Source organism: Arabidopsis thaliana, chromosome 3 (assembly GCF_000001735.4).
Source record: "Arabidopsis thaliana chromosome 3, partial sequence".
NCBI lineage: Eukaryota > Viridiplantae > Streptophyta > Magnoliopsida > Brassicales > Brassicaceae > Arabidopsis > Arabidopsis thaliana.
The window spans coordinates 22,606,896-22,630,250 of record NC_003074.8 but is presented as its reverse complement, the minus strand read 5'-3'; the positions used below and the strand labels follow the sequence as shown (position 1 = coordinate 22,630,250).

General features: G+C 35.8%; 10 protein-coding genes, 1 long non-coding RNA gene and 2 other non-coding genes across 15 annotated transcripts; 8 read left to right on the top strand and 5 right to left on the bottom strand.

Moving 5' to 3' along the window:
- Positions 1–109: 109 nt before the first annotated feature.
- On the bottom strand, positions 110–4,084 carry FUS6 (COP9 signalosome complex subunit 1). The gene is made up of 7 exons (NM_115978.4): positions 3,527–4,084; positions 2,578–2,898; positions 2,366–2,482; positions 2,200–2,285; positions 1,624–1,858; positions 1,330–1,532; positions 110–565 (listed from the first exon to the last, which is right to left on the bottom strand). The coding sequence occupies exons 1-6, from the start codon at positions 3,914–3,916 to the stop codon at positions 1,356–1,358; spliced, it is 1,326 nt and encodes a 441-aa protein (NP_567109.1). The 5' UTR covers positions 3,917–4,084; the 3' UTR covers positions 110–565; positions 1,330–1,355.
- A 358-nt stretch (positions 4,085–4,442) lies between these two features.
- Positions 4,443–8,339, bottom strand: GAUT1 (galacturonosyltransferase 1). The gene is made up of 11 exons (NM_115977.4): positions 7,940–8,339; positions 7,702–7,854; positions 7,349–7,374; positions 7,190–7,249; positions 6,974–7,099; positions 6,821–6,884; positions 6,697–6,743; positions 6,248–6,582; positions 5,796–6,153; positions 5,107–5,685; positions 4,443–5,012 (listed from the first exon to the last, which is right to left on the bottom strand). Exons 2-11 carry the CDS (start codon positions 7,850–7,852, stop codon positions 4,737–4,739), a joined length of 2,022 nt encoding a protein of 673 aa, NP_191672.1. The 5' UTR covers positions 7,853–7,854; positions 7,940–8,339; the 3' UTR covers positions 4,443–4,736.
- A 1,382-nt stretch (positions 8,340–9,721) lies between these two features.
- AGL13 (AGAMOUS-like 13) lies at positions 9,722–11,992 on the top strand. The gene is made up of 8 exons (NM_115976.2): positions 9,722–9,966; positions 10,588–10,663; positions 10,835–10,896; positions 10,992–11,091; positions 11,194–11,235; positions 11,326–11,361; positions 11,488–11,636; positions 11,750–11,992. Exons 1-8 carry the CDS (start codon positions 9,785–9,787, stop codon positions 11,835–11,837), a joined length of 735 nt encoding a protein of 244 aa, NP_191671.1. The 5' UTR covers positions 9,722–9,784; the 3' UTR covers positions 11,838–11,992.
- An 831-nt stretch (positions 11,993–12,823) lies between these two features.
- On the top strand, positions 12,824–13,670 carry AT3G61118. Its single transcript, NR_143961.1, has 2 exons — positions 12,824–12,953; positions 13,429–13,670. It is a non-coding gene; the product is annotated as an other RNA (non-coding RNA).
- A 22-nt stretch (positions 13,671–13,692) lies between these two features.
- AT3G61117 (uncharacterized protein) lies at positions 13,693–13,821 on the top strand (the record flags this gene model as incomplete). Its single annotated transcript, NM_001125401.1, has 1 exon — positions 13,693–13,821. One exon carries the CDS (start codon positions 13,693–13,695, stop codon positions 13,819–13,821), a length of 129 nt encoding a protein of 42 aa, NP_001118873.1.
- A 388-nt stretch (positions 13,822–14,209) lies between these two features.
- On the top strand, positions 14,210–14,585 carry AT3G09565. The gene has a single exon (NR_141545.1). It is a non-coding gene; the product is annotated as an other RNA (long non-coding RNA).
- Positions 14,586–14,673: 88 nt separating this feature from the next.
- On the top strand, positions 14,674–15,866 carry AT3G61113 (Ubiquitin related modifier 1). Its single transcript, NM_001125400.2, has 4 exons — positions 14,674–14,858; positions 15,213–15,288; positions 15,377–15,459; positions 15,552–15,866. Exons 1-4 carry the CDS (start codon positions 14,836–14,838, stop codon positions 15,667–15,669), a joined length of 300 nt encoding a protein of 99 aa, NP_001118872.1. The 5' UTR covers positions 14,674–14,835; the 3' UTR covers positions 15,670–15,866.
- A 382-nt stretch (positions 15,867–16,248) lies between these two features.
- On the top strand, positions 16,249–17,160 carry AT3G61111 (Zinc-binding ribosomal protein family protein). 2 transcript variants are annotated; one of them, NM_001125399.2, is made up of 4 exons: positions 16,249–16,334; positions 16,512–16,613; positions 16,780–16,808; positions 16,895–17,160. In NM_001125399.2, the coding sequence occupies exons 1-4, from the start codon at positions 16,332–16,334 to the stop codon at positions 17,019–17,021; spliced, it is 261 nt and encodes an 86-aa protein (NP_001118871.1). In that variant the 5' UTR covers positions 16,249–16,331; the 3' UTR covers positions 17,022–17,160. The 2 variants fall into 2 exon arrangements, with proteins under 2 accessions (NP_001118871.1, NP_001326659.1); NM_001340076.1 differs by lacking the exon at positions 16,780–16,808.
- Positions 17,161–17,345: 185 nt separating this feature from the next.
- Positions 17,346–18,730, bottom strand: RS27A (ribosomal protein S27). Its single transcript, NM_115975.6, has 4 exons — positions 18,539–18,730; positions 18,160–18,261; positions 17,837–17,865; positions 17,346–17,745 (listed from the first exon to the last, which is right to left on the bottom strand). The coding sequence occupies exons 1-4, from the start codon at positions 18,539–18,541 to the stop codon at positions 17,619–17,621; spliced, it is 261 nt and encodes an 86-aa protein (NP_191670.1). The 5' UTR covers positions 18,542–18,730; the 3' UTR covers positions 17,346–17,618.
- Positions 18,731–18,760: 30 nt separating this feature from the next.
- On the bottom strand, positions 18,761–18,841 carry AT3G61105. The gene has a single exon. It is a non-coding gene; the product is annotated as a tRNA-Leu (tRNA).
- Positions 18,842–18,929: 88 nt separating this feature from the next.
- Positions 18,930–19,922, top strand: AT3G61100 (Putative endonuclease or glycosyl hydrolase). Its single transcript, NM_115974.5, has 3 exons — positions 18,930–18,994; positions 19,103–19,312; positions 19,397–19,922. The coding sequence occupies exons 1-3, from the start codon at positions 18,985–18,987 to the stop codon at positions 19,675–19,677; spliced, it is 501 nt and encodes a 166-aa protein (NP_191669.1). The 5' UTR covers positions 18,930–18,984; the 3' UTR covers positions 19,678–19,922.
- A 475-nt stretch (positions 19,923–20,397) lies between these two features.
- AT3G61090 (Putative endonuclease or glycosyl hydrolase) lies at positions 20,398–21,211 on the top strand. Its single transcript, NM_115973.3, has 3 exons — positions 20,398–20,456; positions 20,569–20,772; positions 20,847–21,211. Exons 1-3 carry the CDS (start codon positions 20,429–20,431, stop codon positions 21,155–21,157), a joined length of 543 nt encoding a protein of 180 aa, NP_191668.1. The 5' UTR covers positions 20,398–20,428; the 3' UTR covers positions 21,158–21,211.
- AT3G61080 (Protein kinase superfamily protein) lies at positions 21,082–23,152 on the bottom strand. 2 transcript variants are annotated; one of them, NM_115972.4, is made up of 9 exons: positions 23,012–23,152; positions 22,691–22,844; positions 22,515–22,605; positions 22,345–22,419; positions 22,180–22,268; positions 21,967–22,085; positions 21,748–21,888; positions 21,593–21,669; positions 21,082–21,514 (listed from the first exon to the last, which is right to left on the bottom strand). In NM_115972.4, exons 1-9 carry the CDS (start codon positions 23,097–23,099, stop codon positions 21,368–21,370), a joined length of 981 nt encoding a protein of 326 aa, NP_191667.2. In that variant the 5' UTR covers positions 23,100–23,152; the 3' UTR covers positions 21,082–21,367. The 2 variants fall into 2 exon arrangements, with proteins under 2 accessions (NP_191667.2, NP_001327024.1); NM_001340075.1 differs by having other exon boundaries at positions 21,152–21,669; positions 23,012–23,121.
- Between the last annotated feature and the right edge of the window lie 203 nt (positions 23,153–23,355).

The window sequence follows — 23,355 nt, the reverse complement described above, 5'->3', positions numbered from 1 at the left end:
TGTTGAGCGTTTCATTTGTTAATTCATGTATTTCGGACATGTTTATTCACGATGACTATTGTTTTTGCATCGTGAATCGTACCTAAAGAGTTATGTTTTATTTTCCATAGCGAACAAGAAGTTGTTTATATTTGTATTACTCACAGTTTAGAAAGATGGTTATTAGTCTCCAAAAATAACTAATGCAAAGATCACAAATAATGAGATCCGGTTTTTGATACACAACCTATCAATTATACAAATTACTTTCATCAATGCAACCCAAAATAAATGGAGTATTGGGGTGAGTAAATTTAGAGTTGGCCCATCTTCCAAATTTGGCGGATTCTTAACTTCATGGTTTGTGAGTTTTGAGTAAACATGGAGTTATTGCGATGCTACCTAAGACTCATTTAAAAGGCAATATCATTCAATAGTTGATTAATAATGGACTGTCCATCTTAGAATAAAACCTTTACTTACTCTAAATGTCATCGACTCATTGAAACACTTGGTTCTTACAAAAAAGTAATCTTGCCCAATTTCTCGTTTGGTTCGAATCTTGAAAAAACACCCTTGAATATTCCTGGCAAACACAAACATATAGAAATATATATATATAAGATACCTCAAACTACAAAGAGAACAACTTCAAAGAAATGCATAGAAAAGAACTACTTGCAATAGTAAAAATAATAGTACCAGATAATGTGAACTATCCCATTCAGTGATAAAAATTCTATAGAAGAAACTAATAATGATGAAACGTAGCTATCGAGTGATTAATATCAAAAGTTCTTTGACACAAGAAAATCAAAAGTTCACACTTAGTCTACATGATGCGTTTGCCGACATCAAATCTTGGTTTTGCAATTTTCGAGATTCTACTTATAAAAAAAAGACCTAACCGTTTTGATTATTATTTCTTGTAGATAAGAAAAAAAAAAGTCTTCAACTATAGAGTGACAACTGTGCACAAAGCCACAAACTATCATATAATATACGACGTTTAGTTGACAAAATGAAATGGATATTAGTTGGGAGATGAGATTTTTGATCCCACCACCCACATGCATACAAAGATCATAAATCATATCGGCCCATGAAACCAAGTGTGTGTACTTATGTCTGTACTCTTTGACCATTTCACTTTCAGTGTGATTCATGCGTCTATAGATTCACACTCGGGATTTCATTCAAAGTCCATAGATAATTCAAAGAATCTTAAACTAAAAGTTGACAAAACAAAGCGATAACTAGAGAACAGAGAAGGTCAGATAGAAAGCTAACCAGTAACTAAACCAAATTAAATTTTAACAGATATCTTATGATCTTGGAATAGGCCATTACCTCTCAGTTTAGCAAAGCAGATGTCATCAAAGTTTCCTTGCCGATCTGGCATGATACTCATGTTTCAGGAGGTTGGCTCTTAACAGCATCGCCCTGACATCTCTATCGAATTCGTTTCCCATCTGAAGTACCTTTTGGAAAGTTGCATTCCTCTGATCCGCGTGTCTTGCATAGAGGATTTTGTTGTGTGAATCAATCCTTGCCTGTCCGGGATGGAAAAAAGATTTTGCCTCTATTAAGGTTTTTAAAATGACAGTAACATAAAACAAAGTTATTTCGGGAAACACTACGGACCTGAATCTGGTTGTCTGTGATCAAGGCTTCAAGTTCTTTCTCTAGACCAGAGACGCTAGTCTTGAATGCATCGGCCATCCTGCTCAAATCAACAGAGACAAATGGCAATGTGTACTGGATCAGTGCCTTCTTCCTTATCTGATCATATAGTGTGTCAACGTGATCATGAAGATGGATGTCCAGCAGCAGATTCGATTTGAGACTTGCAAGATATTCCAGGCAGGAAGCATAGCGGCTGCAACAAGCAAACTTAATAATTAGATTCAACGAGAATACAGTCTAAAAGGGTCGAGTTTGCATGTCTTACGCATTGTTAACATAGATAAGAATTTGGAGGGCAACATTGGAAGCCTTCATAATCGATACAGGATTAGAGTCTAACGTCACAACAGCTACTTCAGTTTATCAGAGTCAGTGATTAGAATAAATAGTGGATTCAAGGGACATAATAATTATGAGGGACTTCGTTGGGTAAATCTGGTCTTAGTGGGTATTCACACTAATAATCCTTAGTTCAAGGTTAGTAATTTGGTGCTATGCAAGAAATAGACGAGAGTCTTGGTAAGAATATGCAACCTTGAATAGAAATCGTTGATAAGTTCCCTCACATCAGGCACTAGCTCCAAGAAATTCCGGAAGTTGATATTGTCAATGACTTTTTGCTGCAAAATTAGACTAAGTTATAGACCAAGTGTTGGAGAAAAATGGCAGAGTTAAAAGAAATGCTAAATAGGATACATGCCTTCAATTCTGATCGATCAAAGCTTGCCAGGGCACAGAGTCCACCATAGGTGGCAATATCTTGAGGAGCAATGACTTCATTATAGGAATTTCCAAGTTCTGGGTTAACATCTAAGAACTGCACAAGACAATATTCAAGTTCAATGATTAGATTTCAGTTAGGATATGAATAGGATCCATAAACACATGAGCAAATATGGGAAAACAACAGACCTTACGAGCAGCTAGCTTGTACTTCTTCAACTCCAAATGAGCCAATCCAGATGCACATCGCAGTTTTGCATTAACCATAGGTTCAAGGGTTTCAGGATTCTGCTCTGCCTTGTTCACATAGCTTGTAACATGAGTAAACTGACCCATTTCGATGCTGACAAGAATCGCATTCATACACATGTGAATGATGTGCTTTGTCGTAGTGCAGTAGTCGCGTGTTCGGATATAGTTCTTGAAAGCATCTCCGAGCATACCACATGCGTAATAGAAATCTCCAAAGTCATTGTAACCCATTCTGATGCTTTCCTTGATCAAATTTGTCTGTATACACATATCAATACACATATCAAGAAGAAGAATCAACATTAATGCAATTTAAGAATCAAGCAAGCTATTACCATGAAAGAGCTATGCATAATGCACACGCTGAACAACACAAAAAGAACAGCACATACTTCAGTCTCTAAGAAATTAATTATTAAACAGAGAGTTAACATTATACAGCTAACCATGAGAGCCAATTATGATGCTTTCCTTGATCAGATTTGGTCGTATACTCATACCAAGAAGATGCATCAACAATGATGCAATTATTCAAGCAAGTGATAAACTAGAAAAGAGCTAAGCACACACTGAGCAACACATAAACAGCACCACATACTTCACTCTTTAAGCAATTAATTGAGAAAGAACATCATCAAAATCAGCAGTAAAGAGTCAATAGAGCAGATTTGGCTGTATACTCATATCAAGGAGATAAATCAACATTAATGCAATTACAGAATCAAGCAAGCCAGTGTAACGAGCTATACGCACAGTAAGTAACACAAACAACACTACATACTTGATTCTCTAAGAACCTACTTGAGAAAAAGCATCACCAAATCCTAGTAGAGAGTCAATAAGCAAGGAATAGAGATAATGAAAATTAGGTCAAAAATGTAATTACCCGATAAGAACTGAGCTCATTCTCCAGCTTTACTTTCTTCTGTTCAGCACGACGATCGACGGCCTCACACCAAGCAAGATCCATCCCATACTTTTCCCCAAGCCTGTTGCCAATCTTATTGACCACTTCTCTGAACAACTGCGTATTCTCACCCTTTTTGATCTCATCGTAAGCCATCCTCAACGCGTCAAACTGAAGCGCGTGGTTTCCTCCGCAGTGGTTAGCGATGAAGAGAAGCCGCATGATCTTCGTGCGACCTTTGTAGAGAGCCGCGTAGGCCTCGATGTCGAGCGGTTCGCCACTTATGATAGGTCTTCGATTAGACGTCTCTTCGCCGCCGTTAGTGCACATCTCCATCATCGGTCCACTCGCTTCTTCGTCTCGCTCCATTGATTCGTTTGGGATTAGGGTTTCTAGCTTTGGGATTTTTCTCTTTTGTTTCAGTGTTTGTTCTTCGTTTCGTCTTCAGACCTTAAGGAAGGGCGATTTGTATTAGTAAGCAATAAGCGTCGGTCCGATTTAAAGCCCATCTTCTATTTTCACTCAATTTGGGTTTCTATCATAGTTGGGATTTATTTATTTTGTAAAATTTTCCACTAATAGTCTAAAATCTAAATACTATCTAATTTTTTAAATTATTATTATATGTCATATTACCATTAAATAGTTGCTTATATAAAAAAAGAGAAACCACAATAGATTTTTTTCCAAGAAAATATATTATTTTGAATATTTACAATTGGAAAATAAAGATATACAATATGATCCAATACAAGAAAAGAATATGAACATCATAATGATAACAATTAAATTAGCAATGGAAAAAAAAAAATTGGATATCCAAACATAAATAAAATTTAAAATGTGTAACCAATCCAATTATTAATGATAGTTATTTATTTATTAATGACACATCAACAAAAAATTGGATTATTATTTTGACTTACAGTATATAGTAAATAGAGAGATAGTATGTGTTCTTCAATTTTTTCACAAGACCATCAAGAGAATCTCCAGAAACATATTACTATCATTAGAAAAACTCAAAAAATAACATAAGTGTTTTTAACCCGAAAGAAGAAGAGAAGAAAAGAATGACTAAAAAACGATATGAATAAACAATTAACAATGTGTGGAATAAAGAGCAATGGAATGGGAACAACAGAACATTAGAAGTAATTACCTCAAATCATCTAACAAAGATTTGATTTTATTCATGAAGGTTGCAACGACGAAGATATGGGTGATCAAACTTGATGTACTTGGTCCAATACGGCCGATATTTGGACATTGCCAACTCCAACCATGGTTTCATGTTCCCGTTATAGTGAACCACTGCTGCATTCTCAATGTCCTTCTTGTCGATACTCGGGTTATATCCAAGTCCCAGCACATGCCACGCCTTGTTTAAGGGATGTGTTAATCCGTAGAATGTTATTAATCCTGGTGGCAATGTCCCTAGCTTCCATAGTGTCCTGTTCTCATTCTAAACAACACAAGCCAAAATGAGCAAACCACAATAAATAAAATAATAAACCATCATTAGACTATTTGTTGCAAAGAATTAAAGAGTTATTTACCATGTTTTGCCACTTGTGGTATATACCAGTGATGTCTCTCTTCTTCCATTCCTTTAGGTCGAACATGTTCATTCCATAAGCCCATCCACAAGCATTTGGATTGAAGTTCCTCGCAATGTGAGGATTCGAAAAGTTGAGATACTTGTCGAATCTGTGGAAACTTTCCCCACAGGTTTCGACTGCACCGTTGACTTTGCCGTTCAGGTTAACTTCCCAGAGTGGAGTCAAGTCTTTCTGAACAATGATGTCATCGTCCAGGAAGAGGATTTTGTTCAGCTTGGGATAAACCTCAGGGAGGTAGAATCTCAAGTGATTCAACATGGATAGATACTTTGGGTTTCTGTATTTTAGATTCGAAGAGCCTGAAGTTGGATGGTCTGCTTTAAAATAGTACTCTCTCATTGCTGCAGATTCAAGCTGACGAAGGACAGGACAGTAAGATGAATTGAGCCACTTAAACTCATCGACGTTTTCCACATGTATGGTTGCCTTTCCGGGTGGGTTTAGGAGGAACCACATGTTCATTGCTCCGAAATTGAGTTTATCCGTGACAAGGTGAAAAACATGCTTAGAAGGATCCTGCACATATAGGGAATAAAGACATTTTTAATTTCAGCTCTGCAATGCGTATCTAAAATTAAACATACAGATATTAGGACGAATCAAGTGATAAGAGCTAATGATTTTACCTTGGCATTCATGATGGTTGAGTTAACAACTACTGATGCAGCTAATACATTGTCGGAAAAGAGGGCATAATGATAAAGATTAGGGTTTTCTAGGTTTTCACTCCGAGGGAATTTTCTTTTCTCCGGAGACAGAAGATAGTAATCGATAGTCAAGCGCATTGATAGGCAATGGATAGGATTTGGAATGGTTTTTGCTGCTAACTGAGCCAGAAAAGTACTCTGCTTCTTTAAGCTCCTCACTTGTTCGTCGGCAGTCTGAAGCATTGCTCTCAGCTTTCCAGTAACCAGCTTGCAGTCATATAACTGCATCTTAGCTTTAGCCAAGACTTGACCCATGGCTCTGAGTTTCTCATGCGCACTATATGAAAAGTAATTTAGAGAGCATGTTACTTTAAGAAGTACACAAGCAGTCGAAAAAAGGCAAGTAGTAGAAACCAAAAGGAGTAATTTACCTCCGAGGAAGATCAGCATCAGATGTTGCTTCCCCCAAAACCCGTTGGCTGTCCTTAAGTCGGGCCTGGAGTTCTTGTAACAAATCGTTCTTGTTTTTCAATTTTGCAATCCCACTATAGACTCTAGCCATTATTACTTGATCCCGCATCAAGCGTATATTTGAATCAGAGTTGTCATTCTCATTTTCTCTTCTCCAAATACTGTATTTACCAAGGACTGCAGAATCAACAGACTTAGAGCGTTCAATGGCAGCATTTTCGAGTTTCAAAATCGTGTCATCATTGTGCTGAACTAACTCATTTGCCCGCATCTCACGCCTTTTCTCTCTTAGTTGCTGAAATGTCAAGATGGATAAAAAAAATGTTGATAATGAAATACTAAAGACACAAGAAGTCCCTAAAGAGTATTTGATGCATCATGACATTGAACTTTAATAAATAATAGTTACCCTTCTGTGAATCTTTGTAGGTGTCTCAACTTTCTGATGGATACTATCTGCATCAGCAATATATAGAAGAATCAGAGATGGAAAACGTCAAATCAGAGATGCCACTTAAATTAAAAGCCACTACCTTTTGAAATGCTGTCACGTTTTTCATTCAGGTTATTAGATTTGACATCAGGAGTTGCTGGATTCTGCCTCAAGTACAGCAAAAGATGAAAACTATGAGAAAACATCATTGAGAATAGAAGCTTAGAAAAGAAATGAGACACTTAAACCACACCTCAGAATGTCTAAAGGAGGGGTCTACTCCGGTTCCCCGCCATGATGCAGACAAATTGTTTTTCTTAAAAGAATCAAGGCTAAGAGGACCCAAATCAGCTGTGCTGGTTGCTATAACATCTAGTATCTGGACAACAAATTTAGTAAGAAACTATCCAGTCTCAGAAAAACTGACAAAGACAATAAATCGAAGCAAAGTTTCAAAGATTTAAACTACCTCTTTCGAGAAAAGAGATCTAACAGATTGCATTGCTAAACGTTCTCTCCAGTCAAGATTCTGCCAAAAAAAACAAAAAAAAACAGTCCAATCAAACAACATTCTTACTTCTGTCAAAACATACAAGTAGATAATTTGATAGAGTTTAAGCCGACATACCTGCTTCACAGAAACAATTGAATAATCTGCAGTAATGAAAGTAAGCTCCATCAGATGGACAATTCGCAGATAAATTATATATGTAACACAAAATCGAGAGACACTAATCCTTGAAACCAAAGCTCGATAGTAAAATAGCAAAGAACCAATTTTGCCAGTCTAGAAAAATAGCAATTGTCTGAATATCATCAGTGTCACATCAAGCTAAAAGTAACTTAAAATTGAGATAGTAAAGGCTGAAAACTAAAGAGTGGTAAAACTATGCTAATGTTCTCAATCATTAATAGAATTTCTGAATCTCTATACATGAATCTGCAAATTAGTATATAGAAAGATAAGCAATATATGCATACCATTTGAGGAATCGATATACACTCCTCGGCCAACAAAGAAGCAAAGAGGTGCAAAAACACAGAAAAATATGAGAAGCACAAGCACAGATCGAGATCCACCACCACTTCCTCTAATCCGGTTAACTCCAGATAGCCCTCGCTTTAGCGCCATCCCTATCAAATTCAAAAAAAAAACTAAATCAAGCAACGAAATCGTGGAAGCAACCCGAATATAATGAAGGAGAGAAACAAATCATACTCGGAATCTAATAAGAGATCAGGTGAGAGAGATTTGAGAAGAATCCAGCGTTTACGCAAAAGCTTCACAGGTAAACAGACTAAAACGCCATTGCTAATTTCCCGGCGAGATCTGACAAAACTCTAGCACAACGGCGACGAAGAGAAAACTCGGAATTGAAGCTAATGATTACGATGAAGAAGAAGAAGAGAGTATGAAGAGGATGATGATTGATTGATATGTGTAACAGAAAAACGTTGATTCACCGACAATTAACCAATCGCTATCAACGCCAGGATTTTTGTTTGCAGAGAAGAGAGAACCTCACGCGTACTTTTGACACAGATCTCTTTTATCGATTACAATTTACGAATCTCCTCCTATCCGGTTTACTTGGTTAAAATTAAAATCGATATTATACCAAACGAACATAAAATTGATTTGTTTTTTCTTCCTTTTTTGGGCTGATGATAAATAGAACGATGACACTGCTTGCTTTCAAGTTTCGACTTCGACCCATTAATAATTAACTGGGCTTTTGTATATATTATAAGCCCAAGCCTATATAGATAGATGCGTCACGTTGAATTTCGCCTTTCTAATTTAATAGTTTTTTTTTTCCAGTTTTCATGAAAATACATTAATTTTTAATTTGATATGACAATTCAATTTTCATCTAGCAGTATAGTATGGCATGATTTTATAATTTAATTTACAATTTTGCATGTATGTAATGACTACACAAATTAAAAATGATGATAGTAATTTGTTTGGTTTATTACTAAATGATTTACAATACAGTGTAACACTGTAACTAGACCTAGTAATGGTTTTTTTTTAGCTGATTTTATTTTTAGTAATAATGATCAAATACAACCTTGGTAAATGTTTGATTCAGTTGTCAAACCATATAAATAAGATATAACCAAAATTTGTTTTCTCTTGAAAGGCTTTTTCATAAAAACCTTACTTTTTTTTCTTTTGAAAAGGAATGCAACTTTTCAACAACAAATGATGAACCTTCCTGCGCCTTTTGACCAATTAAAACTTCCCGAACTAGTAATAAACTTCACACACGTAATATAGTTACACTCTGTTTTTTGTCATTAGGGTCGATGTCTTATATGTTTTTTACTGACTCCACATCGGTTCAGGTTGAACAACATTTAGTGGATGAACGTTTAATTGTTTACATGTACAAATTAACCTTGACGAAATCATAGCCATTGAACAAAAAAAAAACAGTTTTATATAAGTGTTAGTTTGAAGAATCACAATAGATGTAAACTTTATTAAGTAAAAAGGTTTGGTCCAACTGTTGCATATCAAAAAAGAATATCAATTTTTCTTGAGTGCCAGTTTGAACTTTGAACAATATGTCATCAAATACTGATATTAAAAGAAATAATGATGATTTTTCCAGTGGTCCAACTGTATTTCCATACTTCTAATTCTAGGTAGGAGAAAGTTTTCGTTTTGTTCCTATCAATTAATTTTTTATATACCAAAAGAATTTTCATTTGGGTCAAACAACAGTAAGATCATTACCATTTTACACTCTAGCTATAATTAATAAACGGAAAGTGAATTCTTCTTGCATGGTAATTGAAATGAGAACTTTGTAATTTATGATGAGATATTGTCCTATTGAGATAAAACTCGGTTCCACTATGTATGTAGGGTTGAAATAGGTTGATAAGAAAAAGAGAAACTATAGGGTTAATAAATACGCTTTTTTTTTTTACGTATATCCAGCAATAGAACTAAAGTAATTCATTTTGATTGATATGTACATGTAAACTTCCAACATTGAGAGATATTAAAGACAAGAAACAACGTAGAAAGAAGAGAGAGAGCGAGTGAGAGATGGGAAGAGGCAAAGTGGAAGTGAAGAGAATTGAGAACAAGATCACTAGACAAGTAACCTTCTCCAAAAGAAAAAGTGGTTTGCTCAAGAAAGCCTACGAACTCTCTGTTCTTTGTGATGCAGAGGTTTCTCTCATAATCTTCTCCACCGGTGGCAAGCTCTACGAGTTCAGCAATGTCGGGTACGTATATCCATTCATTCAAGATCATTAATTCGGTTTTCCTAATGATGAAAACCTAGGTTTTCATGGGTAATATGATTAAGATCATCCATGTTTGATTTGTGTCTGTTCTTAAGATCAAGAAACCAAATTCTGTCTTGTGGGTATCTGAAAAAGGTTATGTCTTTTTATTCTAACCCTAACTAGTTAAGGTTGATCACCATCCATCGATCTCTCAGGATCCATCGGACATATGGGTCAGTTTAGCTTTTAGATCCGGTAAATCTTTTGAAAGAAAACTTCTTTGTTTTATTTTGGGTTTTAATTGTTATCACCAGCTTTGATATGTGTATGTCCTTAAGATCCATGAAACCTCATATATACGTTTTGCCTCTTTAAATAGATATGTCTTTCTAATTCTAATTAGAGAAATTAATTAGGGTTTATCATGGGTAGCCGTAGATCTATAATCCATTACGCAGATATATCTTCCCAGAGATTTTTGTGTAATTAGAATTTCCTTTAGACATGCATTAAAAGTTAACACAGAACTTAAGGTTTTCGTTCTTTGGTTTTGAATTTAAGCAAATTCAGATTATTAATTAAAATATCTTGTGGTTTCTTTTGTTTTATAAACTGTAGAGTTGGCAGAACCATTGAGAGGTACTATCGCTGTAAAGACAATCTTTTGGACAATGATACGCTTGAAGATACTCAGGTCAATCATTTTTTTTCTTAAGTATGTTCATTTTATCTTTATATATATACGGAATTTGACCTTTGTTCATTCTAAGTGTATACATAGTCAAACTAACTATTATATTATAACGATGTATAAAATAAATAGAGCTAAGATAAATTGTAGTTAATCTTCTGCTTTTTGGTGCAGGGCTTGCGTCAAGAGGTGACAAAGCTCAAATGCAAATACGAATCTCTTCTTCGCACTCATAGGTTTAACTAATCGTACTCCTCGTAATCCATTACTTCCTATAATTGTACATTTCCTAATTTCTGCTACTAATAATCGTTTTGAATCGTTGAAAAAGGAATTTGGTTGGGGAAGATCTTGAAGGGATGAGTATAAAGGAATTGCAGACGCTGGAGAGACAGCTTGAAGGAGCTCTTTCCGCAACCCGAAAACAAAAGGCATGACATATTTCATACGTAGACCAATTTTTCTTGCGCATCATTTAGACCTGCAAAATACATTATTGAAATGTATATCTTTATATGCATGTATGTATATAGACGCAGGTTATGATGGAACAAATGGAAGAGCTTCGGAGAAAGGCAAGTACTCGAAATGATGTTCTACAATATATGCATGCATTGTATGTAAATGTACTCATGTGTATATCATTTTTGTATTTGGAATGGCAGGAGAGGGAGCTCGGAGATATAAACAATAAGCTAAAGGTTAATGTTTTTAACTGGACATCCAAATTATATATCAAGTCTTTCTTAGTTACTATGATTTTGTGTTAGTTAATTAGTGTATTGTCTACTCATAAATCTTATAAAATGGATAATCTTCATAATCAGCTTGAGACAGAAGATCATGATTTTAAAGGCTTTCAAGACCTACTGCTTAACCCGGTGCTCACCGCCGGTTGTTCCACTGATTTTTCCTTGCAATCAACTCATCAAAATTATATATCGGATTGCAACCTTGGATATTTTTTACAGATTGGGTACGTAATAATCGATATTTTTGCTTCTCTACTGATGAAATACAAGTCATGGTTTTATGAATAAATTTGGCCTTATTGGATACATATATAATATGAATATGATACATATGTAGGTTTCAACAACACTATGAGCAAGGTGAAGGATCTTCGGTGACAAAGAGTAATGCAAGAAGTGATGCTGAGACCAACTTTGTCCAATGATGGGTTTCGTTGTCTTGGTTTGGACTCATTGAGTCACGACGAAGCGTTTAGGTCATTTACTATCGGGACATACTCTTTTTTTTTTTTTTTTTCTTTTTTTTTTTCACAAGACATACTCTTTTCTTTAATTTCAATTATTTGTTAGAGTTCTCGTTGATTTATTGTTTGGAGGTTATATATGGGATAAGTATGTACCACTAATTTTTTTGCGATTAGTGGATTTTTTTGTTAACCGTCCTAAAGAACAAATAGAAAAGAACTCAACCGTTTCATATTGGTAATAGTGTAGTATGTGTTGTTGTTAATGAACGATATCAATCGAATTTACTTTCTACTAGTAGACTTGAAACTGGTATTAACATATCAGAGAAGCACACACAAACATAAAAAGAAGAATAAAAAAAGAATCGAAGAATTAAAAAGGAATTATGGAAATTTAGACAACATAAATCATCAATGAATGCAGTGGAAGACCATAATTAAGTAGATGATGCCTTTCAAATAGTAGTAGTAGTAGTAGCAGCAGCAGTAGTAGTCGTGAAGAATAATTATATAATTACTTGAATAATTCAAAAGATTGATAGCAGAAAAATTAATTAAATTACATTTACTTGGATGTGTTTACTGTTTACTTTACGAGTTCCCAATTTATTTAAACGTTTTTTTTTATTTGACTTGATGAGAGTAGGAAAATATCAACGCTGCGGAACGGTAACATTTTTGAATAAATATTTTAAATTGAAAACTTTTTCTACATTTTAATTTGACCGTTTGAATTAGATATTTTTAATGAAAATAATTAAGATAATGGACTCTTATTCTTACACGAGTCTGCCTTGAGATTAGGAATAAACGAACGTTGTGAAACGGTAACATTTTATGACTGTTTGAATTATTATTTTTAATAGAAAAATTAAGATAATGGACTCTATAAGTACTACTTTCTTCGGACAGATGATCTGAATTCTCTTACTCGTTCTTTTGTTCTTTTTCTTACAAATGTTAAATACACTCTGTTTTTATCATCTTAGTTCTGTTCGCCGACTTGTGTTCCGTCCTCACACTTGTGTTGTCACTCAAAGTCTCTCAAGCAAACATAAAGGCAACATCTTACAGGTAAATAATCTATAGTTTGTTTACTATTAAAAGATTGTTGTCAGTCTCTGTTAATAACCTTGTTCGTCAATTTTCAAAAAAAAATTATGGAGTTCAACAAACGTTTTAAATCCCTTTTATATCTTGACTCTAATGATGTGTCTCTGATCGTAAACTGGTTTTAGATATATATATATATATATATGTACGTCTTTAATAAAACTGATTTTTAGTTATATATGTTTGTTCGTTAATTGTACATCCAGTATATTGACTTGATGACTTCATTGATGTGAGATTAATTTTATGTGTGATGGTTTTATGAGTTGTTTATATGTTATGTCTAAGAAAACGTAGAATGGGTTTATAATTGTTGTGAAAACCAAGAGAGAATTTTCCTCTTTTTTTTTTTTGTAAGAAACGTACTTATGCATGTACCGAAATTGTTGACTAGTAGAGAAAAAAATTGTATTGAAGATTTCTATTGATTTTGCAGAGGGTGGACAAGTGACTGTGTGTGTCCGAGAGTTTCCCCATTGAAGCGCTTGGCCACTGGCCAGCCTTTTGAAGTTGTTAACACGGCTGTGTATATGCAATATGTGTATTTTTGTTTATGAAGGATGTATAGATGTATAGGGTGTGAATGTCTCATGCATAAATCCATAATAGATGTATGAATGTGCGGCATGAATGTGTCTCATATGCATAATAGATGAATGATAGGGTGTGACTGTCTCATGCATATATCCATAATAGATGTATGATAGGGAGTGAATGTGCTTACGCAAGGCGTGAACGTGTCTCATATGCATATATGTATAGGGTGAACACGGGCACAGAGAGTGAACGTAGAGAGGAAAACACAAAAATAACAATAAACAATCGCTAGTCAAAAAACACTCAAAAGTTCTATTGATTAAAAAATACCAAACAATCGCTAGTCTAAACACTCAAAGCGAATAAAACCAACAAAAATAACAAACGAGCGCTAGTGAAAGAAACTCAAAATTGCGATTGAGTAAAAAATACCAAACAACTAGTCGAAACTAGTCAACACCAATCTTGACCAAAAAACACCAAACGAACGTTAGAAAACACTCAAACTACAAACAAAATGTTCAAAAAAATAGCTGACACTCAAAATGGGTAAAAATATTTTCGGTACACTTTGGGTATTAATTGAAAACTGTCGAATTATATGGTCTTTTTTTATTCGGCGGATTCGTGGCGGAAATTTTCATTCTTCTATGTGATATCTACGGTTTAAATGATGACGCGGAAAGATCTCGTTCTCGTGCTATCTCCACGTGTTAAATGTCACATGAGATATAGCCACAATTGAAAACTGTCGAATTATATGGTCTTTTTTTATTCGGCGGATTTGTGGCGGAAACTTTCATTCTTCTATGTGATATCTACGGTTTAAATGATGACGCGGAAAGATCTCGTTCTTGTACTATCTCCACGTGTTGAATGTCACATGAGATATAGCCACAATTGAAAACTGTCGAATTATATGGTCTTTTTTTATTCGGCGGAATCGTGGCGGAAACTTTTATTCTTCTATGTGATATCTACGGTTTAAATGATGACGCGGAAAGATCTCGTTCTCGTGCGCTATCTCCACGTGTTGAATGTCACACGCCGGAGAATGTCTACTGTTTTGATTCTTGCCTAAGAAAACAAACTGTTGTGATTCTGTTTCAATAAGCGTTTGGGTATTTTTAAGAAGGGCTTTGATATTTGGTGATCATGTTGCCTAACTTTAAGGGCCCAAACCAAGAAAACGAAAACGACGTCGTATGGAGTTTTGCGTGAACTCAAAGCGGAGATCCTATCGGAGAGAATCGGAGAAGAAGAAAAAGAAGAAGAAGGGTTTTGTTACCGCAAAACTTCATTGAAGATGCAATTTACTCTTGAGTTCGGGTACACTATTACTCGTTTGTGTCATTTGCCCACTCTCATAGTGGTTTATATTTTGATTTCATTTGATTGACTCTCAAATGTCAATGCCTGTTTATTGGTCGGGAAAAAACTGAAAACTTAGTGCTTTAGATTATGGTTTCTCTATTTGCTTGGGATATTATAATGCACAGTTTGTAGCATAAGCCTATCTTTGTTTTGCTTATTCAGTGCTAATAAAGTAATGATTTTTGGATTGGGAAAATCATAAATGACTTTAGACTTTTTACATTCCGGTCATCATCAGATCAATTGGTAGTGAATGAGAGTTTCGTATTGGTATTAACATGAAAATATGTGCTTGTTGATCTCCTGCAGTGGAGGTTTAGAATTGCTCTGTGACTCCGTAAAGATTCATAAAGTTAACATCAACTTACTCAATGATTCTGATATCGTAAGCTTCTCTCTTTTGATGATTTTTAAATACCATTGAGTTTATTATAGTCATGTAAAACTTCTCACTGGTGTTTCATTCAGTACAGTTGACAATGAAGGATTTGCTTTCATGGGTTCGTACCAATTTGATCAAGGAAAGGCCTGAAATGTTCATGAAAGGCGATACCGTGTAAAGCTTCTCTCTTTTCTTTCCTTGATTTCCAGCAAGAACTCTGTTTTTAGTGTTTAATAACAATGGTGGTTTGGAATTCATAAACGCAGGAGGCCTGGAGTTCTCGTGCTGGTTAATGACTGCGATTGGGAACTTAGTGGTCAGCTCGATACAACATTAGAAGATAAAGATGTTATAGTTTTCATTTCGACTCTGCACGGTGGATGAATATTGAAATAGCAGAGCCTTGATCATTTTGATCGTTTCCAACTACTTGTGATGAACATTCCACAAACCTTTGTAATCTCTGGCTCATTGTTATTACTTTGAGTTTATATTTGCAACCACATCATTCGTAATTGAGGAGTTTTGATGTTATGAATCTTAGCTACCAGAATCAGATTCACCTCATGGTTGCTTTAATGCAGTGTGCCTTATGGATGTAGTATTAGTATATTATTGAAATTCTCTCTACATACTGAAAAATGTTTGGAAACAAGACTTACATAAGAAAAAGTTAAAAAAAAAAAAAAAAAAAAAACTAGACAAATTTAGGATGTTTTTTGTTTGTTTATTTATGGATAAAAAGAGAATGTAAATTCGTGTTCAAAAAAAAAAGAAAAAAAAAAAAAAAAAAAAAAAGAGAATGTAAATAAAGCCTCTACTTTGACTGAAAGGTCAAATTTGTTGTGTTTTCTTAACTATGTAGATGCTCTAGGCCCATTCTAGAAGATTTTCAGATTAATTGGTCTCCAAGTAACTAAGTAAACCTAATATATTCCCATCCTCGTTTGTTCACAACCGGCAGTGAGTAATTATAAAAACCTCTCTCGCGAATTGTTGCCGTTGCTTGCTAGCTTTCGCCGTCGTCTCTTGAGAGTCTTGCGAAGATGGTTAGATCTCTTGCACTGGATGCTCTCCATTTACATCTCCTGATTTGATTTTGTTATAAGGGTTTTAATCACGGTAACGAGATGGGAAGTAAGCTAATTAGAAGTGTGGTTGTGTCATTTGATTTGAGTACTGATGAGATGCAAAGTTAATTGTTATTATTTGTTGATATGGAACAGGTTCTTCAAAACGATATCGATCTGCTTAATCCTCCGGCTGAGCTTGAGAAGAGGAAGCATAAGCTCAAGCGTCTTGTTCCATCACCAAATTCCTATTTCATGGTAATAAAACTTTGAAACCTTTCTCCTTATTTAGAATCCTGTAAAAACCAAATCTCTCTGTTTAGAAACTGTAATACTTCAAGTTTTTTAATCGGATTCTAATTTACTTGTATGAAGTTTATCTACTCTTTCTGTGGACTCTGATTTTTGTTTAATTTTACTGTAGCTTGTTAGGTGCTCTGACTGTATCAACATGTAAGATTTGAAATCAATATTTTCCTGTTACATAAGATAAATTAAGAAACTTAAAACTTATTATGGGCTTTGTTCTTTTACTGCAGCACAACTATTTTCAGTCACTCACAGACAGTCGTGGTATGCGGAAAGTGTCAGAACGTTCTGTGCCAACCTACAGGAGGCAAGGCCAAGCTCACAGTAGGATGCTCTTTCAGGAAGCTTACCGATTGAATCAGATATCATCATAAGCTTGTCTCTTTTTTAATACCAACCAGTTTTCAGTCCTCCTTTACCATTGGTTGTTTCAAATATTAATAGTTGACACTGAAGGATTTGCTTTCATGGATTCGTTACCAATTTGATCAAAGAAAGCCCTGAAATGTTCATGAAAGGCTTTTTTACTCTCATATGTCTTTGGTCTTCTAGCAACAACCTCGTTCTTCAGTGTTTTAAAACAACGTTTGGGATCCATAACGATTGGGAGCTTGGCGACCAGCTTGATAAAAAACTTGCATAACGGTTGCTTCAAAGTTCAAACACAAACGTACCAACATTTAGTTCTTAACTTCTTTAATTACTTTTTTTTGACGAAATATAAAGTACAAACAACCAATCAAAGTGAGTATTTTGAGATACCAAATGGATTAGATGCAAGCAAGCAGTAAACTATTTTAGACTTGGGGATAATCTCAAAAGTAAAAGAGCAAACTCTGCTTACTTATATTAAAAATCCAAACATTTTAAAATTCCAGAGATAACATCATAGCCAACAACAACAAAAAAAAAAGAAAAAGAAAACAGCCTTCATTATTTTGATGATTGCTTCAATCAATCACCCTTTCTCCTGAAAGAGCATCCTTCGGTGAGCTTTGCCTTTCCTCCTGTAGGCTGGCACAGAATTGTCTGGCAGTTTCCGCACACCACAACAGTCTGCGAGTGACTGAAAACAGTAGTGCTGCGATACCAAAACAGAACCCGATAAGATTATGTTCCTCTATATATGTGTAATAATGTCGAAAAAGAAAGAGATTGTTTTCAGAACTTACATGTTGAAGCAGCCTTGGCACTTCACATCCTACAGTAGTAAGATATACAAGAAAAGAAACAACAATCAGAGTCCATAAAAGAGTAAATGAGAATCAGATACAAATCAAATTCACAAACTCAAAACATACATACAATTCACAAACTCGAAACTAGTTACATAGATTCTCAAACTTACATCCAAAAATCGCCATCACATAACACACTGTCAAAGCTAGGGATTATGAGAAAATCATTAAACTCCAAATTAACATACAGTTCTAATCACAGAGACTTATTTGCTAAAGGGTTCAAGAGAAGGAGAAAGCTTTAAAATTTTGATTACCATGAAGAAGGAATTGGGAGACTGGACAAGACGCTTGAGCTTGTGCTTCCTCTTCTCAAGCTCAGCAGGTGGGTTAAGCAGATCGATATCGTTTTGAAGAACCTGTTCCACATCAACAAAAACAAAATTAGCTTAGAGCATTAGATCAACCCAATGATGAAAACCACACTTCTAATAAGCTAATATATATTTCGTAAACGTGACTAAAACCTAAAGATTCAAGCTTTTTATAGAAGAAGATATCAAAAGAGAATTTACATAAAACTCTTGAGTGACTCGAAATTTCACTAAAAGGATTCGTTTTTCTATAACAAAATCATATCAAGAGACGTATAGGGAGAGAGATGAAGACGAGAATAAAGTGCAAGAGAGAACTAACCATCTTCGCAAGAAGCTAAAGAGACGACGGCGAAAGATAGCAAGCAACGGCAACAATAGGCGAGAGAGAAAGGGTTTCTAGGGTTACCACTTAATGTCTCCTTTATATATTAACACCATAATCTGACCTTGCTATCCTTTTGAACCTTCTCATCGAATTGGAGGGTTTACATTCTCTTTTTATTTTAAGAAGAGTCATCCACCAAAAGACAAAAAAGTAAATTGTTGACAGTGGGATTTGAACCCACGCCCTTTCGGACCAGAACCTTAATCTGGCGCCTTAGACCAACTCGGCCATATCAACTTTTGTTGCTCTGTTTCGATTTCTAAATTACTAAACCAAAGTTCCCGGACCATTTCTTTTTAAACCCAACCAAACCAAGAGAGAGCTCGCTCTTCCACCGCCGCAGATCTAAAACCCTGATTTCTCGGGTGTTGGTCGAAACCATGACCACTGGTTAGCTCTCTCTCTCTCTATCTCTCTAATAGTATGTGGAGGAACAAATCAATAGTAATTCTCTGGATACTGATTGTTAATGCATTTTGCCGCCTTTTTTGTATCTAGAGGAAGAGGATAAGGTAGTCGTCTTCTGGGACGTCGTAGAATGCCCACTCCCTGATGATCTCGAGCCTTCTGAGGTTTCTGAGAATATCGAATCAGCTCTAGATAGACAGGGTTATCTTCCTTGTAATGTGTCAATCAGGGTTTACGGTAAGAAGAATCATGAGTTCAAGGATGAGTTTCTCCTCGCTAATATCATGTTCGTACCCGCAGGTGATCATTTCCTCTCCCTCTTTAACACTACTCACTCCCCTTAGTTGTCTTAGATATCTCCATTGATATAACTATGGTTTTCAGGAGATGCAAATGCGAGATATAATAGGATGGTGAAGGATATTGATAAATGGGCATTGGACAATGATGAATCAGATTTGATGGTGATCTCACGAGTCAACTCGAAGTTCGCCACTTATCTCGCAGATTGGAAAGCCAAAGACTTGTACATTTTCGGAGCAGAGCCAGAAAAAGCACCAGGGAAATGTAGCAACTGCAAAGTTACGAGTTTGGACGAGCTTTTCACTCAACAATGGGTTTGGGAAAGCCTATCACTTGGAGGAGACCCTATCACCCGAGCTTAGTTAGTTATTCATCGTTTCAATCGATTGTGAATTCTACTTGACATTACCGACTCGAAATTGGATTGTTTTAACATTTTCGTATCTTCTCATTAATCAAAAGGGTGAATCTTGTTATAGTTCTTAACGTTTTCTGTGTTAAAATTAAAAGTTTGTTGCTCCTTTGAATGCATTTGCTGCTCTTAAACTCACTCCTTTGCATGAATATTGATTAATCTTATAATAAAACTGAATATGATACTTGTGGGTTCTGATGAGTATTACAAGTTCCCGACATAGATCGAGTAGTAGGGGCTGGTTAAGTCAAGTTCCCGGTACGACCAGTTCAGCTGCTCTTAAACTCACTCCATGGCCTTCCCAGTATTACAAGTTACTCAAAATGTAAACTTGCACAGAATTCTTGATTAGAGAGATTGGTGTTGTTTCTCATTTTGAACAAGACTTTTTTTTTTTTCATCTCATTTTGAACAAGACTCTGTTTACTATATACTAGTAGAAACGAGAAAGGAGCATTCTATGTTCCAGAATTCACATTTTGAGCAACTTGTAAATAAGAAGTCCCTAGTACAACACCCACAAAAGAGCCCATTAACTTCGTTGTACAGAATGCAACCATTCCGGGACCATTTATTTTAAAGCCCAACCAGAGGCCCATTACTGACCCTTTCTAGTTGAGGAACAATTAATAACTTTTGTCCCAATGTTGTCAACTTTGTTCAGAAGAAGTCTCTCTCAGTCTAGGTCACTCGAAACCATGTCTTCTTTGACAAGCGAAAATGCTGGTAAGCTCTCGTTCTCTCTCTATCATGTCATTTGTAATGGATCTATTCAAATTGTATTCTCTCGATGCTGATTTGTAATGCATCTTCCGTTTTCGAAAAACCTTGCTGACAGAGACTAAGGTAGGCGTCTTCTGGGACGTGGAGGAATGCCCAGTCCCTGATGGTGTGGAGCCATCTGTGGTTTGTGAGAATATCAAACTTGCTCTTGAGAAAAAGGGTTATCGTCCATGTAATGTCTCAATCAGAGTTTATGGTGAGAGGACTAATAAGTTCAAGGATGACTTTCTCCTCGCTGATATCATGTTCTTACCCGCAGGTAAAGAAACACAGTACTTGTCTTTTTCTTTTACTTTATGTCCGTATCTTAGAGATCTCTGTTGATGGTTTCAGGAGATGAAGGAGCGAGATTTATGAGGATGTGTAATGATTTCTTTTGCTGGGGAAATGACAATCGTAAATCAACTTTGATGGTAATGTCACGAGACAGCACTGAGTTCGCCTCTTCTTTCGTAATGTACAAAAACTTGAATTTCAACATTCTCGTAGCACAGCCAGAAAACGTAGACAGAAAATGTCCTGTCTGCAGAAAGCCTTTGGAAATGATCATCACTGACGAATGGGTTTGGGAAAGCCTCTCTGCTGGAGGAGACCCTCTCCCCAAAACCCAAGAAGAACCAGACCTTAGTAACTCTTGTCATTAACTATGCTGCTTTTATTACTAGTTGTTATTTGTAATGTTTAAAATCGATTGTGAATTCTTCTCTCCATCACATTACCACCTATGTACAACCAGATCATCGATTTAAACATGTATGACAGACATCTTTCTTCGTATAAACCACCTTACATAACACCAACACACAAATACACACATAAAGAAAGCATATAAGCAGCAGCTTTCCCTCCTCATCTTAAGCTTTGAGCATCCGTAGATAATCATCGATGATTGACATCGCAGATGATCGGTAGCCCGAGCCAAACAGGTTATAATGGTTCAAGTAATGATAGAGCAAATACAGATCCCTCCTCTTCTCATATCCCGCTTGTTTTGGCATTACCTTGAGGGAGCAATGAAACAAAACAACCTTTAAACTTGATTTTAGTTGATACAGAAACTGTGAGAAAAGGAAGAGAACCTTGAAATAGGCATTGTAGAAAGATTCTCCAAATCCTGCGCACCACGACATTCCAAAATCCGCCTCGTTATGCCCATCTGTGGAGGAGGAATGAGATCAAAACGGTGCTTGAAAATGGTAAAATATATCAAGAATTTGAGAATGAAAGCTTATACAGTAACAGGCAGGATCAAGAATGACAGGTTCGTTGTTCTTGTCGTATGCGATATTCCCGCTCCAGAGATCACCATGTAACAAGCACGGTTCTATGACAACATTCTCAAAGAGAGGTGCCATGTTCTGTATCAGTGTATGACCTGTTCAAATATTTTCTTCAAACCTTAAACCAATCTGTTCTCACCAAGTTTATAACGAGAGAGAAGAGAGAAAGAAACCTTTCTGATAAATAGCAGAGTCACCATACTGATCCCTAGCTAACTTAAGCTGGTAACCCAATCTCTTCTCACCATAAAATTCAATCCAATCCGAAGACCAAGTATTGATCTGCGGGGTACTAAAATAGGCACATTGCACATCATGAAGATTGTGAGAGAAGACAGCAACTCAATAAAAGTGACTAAGATTTTTGAAAATGGAATTCATTCCACCTGCCAATAGTGTTGTCAACCTCAAAGCCAAAACCTTTCGAAGTTTTCCCGGCTTTATGCATCTCAGCTAGCTTCCTTCCTAATTCAGCCTAATGACTAATAACCATGAACCCATGAAACTAAAGTTCTTAACATTGGTTCATAGTTTATATTCATCATTATCACCTGATTGCCTCTTGATCCCCCAAAATCTATAAACTCCATGATGATATAAGATCCACCTGTTGGCAATTCCCCAGCCTGTTAACACTTTTAAACAAGAATCTATGATTAGAGAGATCAACAAAAATAATAATGTATATACGCCAAAGAAAGAAAAGAAAGATTAAACTTGCTTTGTGTGGATTTGGAACACGGATTGTTCTGGTTTCATACATAGCCTCAAGACCAAGAGCCTCTCCCTCAAACATGGCAGGTCCAATACTCCTAAAACCAGTGTAACAAACAACAAAACATTAAAAGTCTTGACTATGAATACCAGAGAGGTTTAGTAAGACATCAATTAATATACCTGTTAGTTTTAACGAAGAAAGAACCAGCATCAGTTTGATAATGACTTGCAAGATTAATGCATCCACCACCAACAGAACCAATCTTTGTTATCTGAGTTGCTTTTCCTTCTGTAAGAATCCATTCACGAATTGGATCCTCACTCATTGCAGCCACTAACCAATCAATTAAACAGATGAAATTCAATTAGTATGATCAAAACAGTAACTAAAGTTTGCTCTTTTGAGAACAGAGAAATACAAAATTCGTAAATTTGCCTCCATTATATCAAAACAATGAAATATTGTTCATCCAACACCAACATAAGCTAAAGATAACTTACTAGCAACAAATTTGGGTCGAGGAGAGAAGTTGCGAAGAAGAAGATGTGGCCGAGCAGAGAAGCAAATACTAAGAGAAGCCACCGCCATTTTCTTCTTCTCCCGGCTTTGGTATTATTCTTCATGTGGCCGTTATTCAATTTCCCGTCCAAGCTTATTTCGGTGACTGTTTGGATACAAAGTTATCTTCATCCTTGTCTTGTTTAACTTCAGAACCAGCTTTTTAAAAAAATGAAAAAAATAAGGCTTCTTGAGGCCTGGCCCATTAACACTACGAAACGCTGCGTTTTAAGATGTGTTCTCCTTCCTCGATAAGTGTGCCACACGCGCGTATAGATGAGGCCTG

What these genes read in the sequence shown, in the direction of transcription:
- FUS6 (NM_115978.4), bottom strand. Translation starts at nt 3,916, where the DNA reads ATGGAGCGAGACGAAGAAGCGAGTGGACCGATGATGGAGATGTGCACT. An exon ending in ATGAGCTCAGTTCTTATCGG is followed by an intron (nt 2,899 to 3,526) that starts GTAATTACATTT and finishes ATGTGTATACAG; the next exon opens with ACAAATTTGATCAAGGAAAG. An exon ending in TCACAGACAACCAGATTCAG is followed by an intron (nt 1,533 to 1,623) that starts GTCCGTAGTGTT and finishes CATCCCGGACAG; the next exon opens with GCAAGGATTGATTCACACAA.
- GAUT1 (NM_115977.4), bottom strand. Translation starts at nt 7,852, where the DNA reads ATGGCGCTAAAGCGAGGGCTATCTGGAGTTAACCGGATTAGAGGAAGT. An exon ending in CAATTGTTTCTGTGAAGCAG is followed by an intron (nt 7,250 to 7,348) that starts GTATGTCGGCTT and finishes TTTTTTTGGCAG; the next exon opens with AATCTTGACTGGAGAGAACG. An exon ending in GATCTCTTTTCTCGAAAGAG is followed by an intron (nt 7,100 to 7,189) that starts GTAGTTTAAATC and finishes TTTGTTGTCCAG; the next exon opens with ATACTAGATGTTATAGCAAC.
- AGL13 (NM_115976.2), top strand. Translation starts at nt 9,785, where the DNA reads ATGGGAAGAGGCAAAGTGGAAGTGAAGAGAATTGAGAACAAGATCACT. An exon ending in TCTCTTCTTCGCACTCATAG is followed by an intron (nt 10,897 to 10,991) that starts GTTTAACTAATC and finishes TCGTTGAAAAAG; the next exon opens with GAATTTGGTTGGGGAAGATC. An exon ending in TGGAAGAGCTTCGGAGAAAG is followed by an intron (nt 11,236 to 11,325) that starts GCAAGTACTCGA and finishes TTGGAATGGCAG; the next exon opens with GAGAGGGAGCTCGGAGATAT.
- AT3G61113 (NM_001125400.2), top strand. Translation starts at nt 14,836, where the DNA reads ATGCAATTTACTCTTGAGTTCGG. An exon ending in CAATTTACTCTTGAGTTCGG is followed by an intron (nt 14,859 to 15,212) that starts GTACACTATTAC and finishes GATCTCCTGCAG; the next exon opens with TGGAGGTTTAGAATTGCTCT. An exon ending in TACTCAATGATTCTGATATC is followed by an intron (nt 15,289 to 15,376) that starts GTAAGCTTCTCT and finishes CATTCAGTACAG; the next exon opens with TTGACAATGAAGGATTTGCT.
- AT3G61111 (NM_001125399.2), top strand. An exon ending in CACCAAATTCCTATTTCATG is followed by an intron (nt 16,614 to 16,779) that starts GTAATAAAACTT and finishes ATTTTACTGTAG; the next exon opens with CTTGTTAGGTGCTCTGACTG. An exon ending in TGCTCTGACTGTATCAACAT is followed by an intron (nt 16,809 to 16,894) that starts GTAAGATTTGAA and finishes CTTTTACTGCAG; the next exon opens with CACAACTATTTTCAGTCACT.
- RS27A (NM_115975.6), bottom strand. An exon ending in CTCCCAATTCCTTCTTCATG is followed by an intron (nt 17,866 to 18,159) that starts GTAATCAAAATT and finishes TTACTACTGTAG; the next exon opens with GATGTGAAGTGCCAAGGCTG. An exon ending in TGCCAAGGCTGCTTCAACAT is followed by an intron (nt 17,746 to 17,836) that starts GTAAGTTCTGAA and finishes TTGGTATCGCAG; the next exon opens with CACTACTGTTTTCAGTCACT.
- AT3G61100 (NM_115974.5), top strand. An exon ending in TATCATGTTCGTACCCGCAG is followed by an intron (nt 19,313 to 19,396) that starts GTGATCATTTCC and finishes TATGGTTTTCAG; the next exon opens with GAGATGCAAATGCGAGATAT.
- AT3G61090 (NM_115973.3), top strand. Translation starts at nt 20,429, where the DNA reads ATGTCTTCTTTGACAAGCGAAAATGCTG. An exon ending in TTTGACAAGCGAAAATGCTG is followed by an intron (nt 20,457 to 20,568) that starts GTAAGCTCTCGT and finishes CCTTGCTGACAG; the next exon opens with AGACTAAGGTAGGCGTCTTC. An exon ending in TATCATGTTCTTACCCGCAG is followed by an intron (nt 20,773 to 20,846) that starts GTAAAGAAACAC and finishes TGATGGTTTCAG; the next exon opens with GAGATGAAGGAGCGAGATTT.
- AT3G61080 (NM_001340075.1), bottom strand. Translation starts at nt 23,099, where the DNA reads ATGGCGGTGGCTTCTCTTAGTATTTGCTTCTCTGCTCGGCCACATCTT. An exon ending in GTGTTCCAAATCCACACAAA is followed by an intron (nt 22,420 to 22,514) that starts GCAAGTTTAATC and finishes AAGTGTTAACAG; the next exon opens with GCTGGGGAATTGCCAACAGG. An exon ending in GTTGACAACACTATTGGCAG is followed by an intron (nt 22,086 to 22,179) that starts GTGGAATGAATT and finishes TGCCTATTTTAG; the next exon opens with TACCCCGCAGATCAATACTT.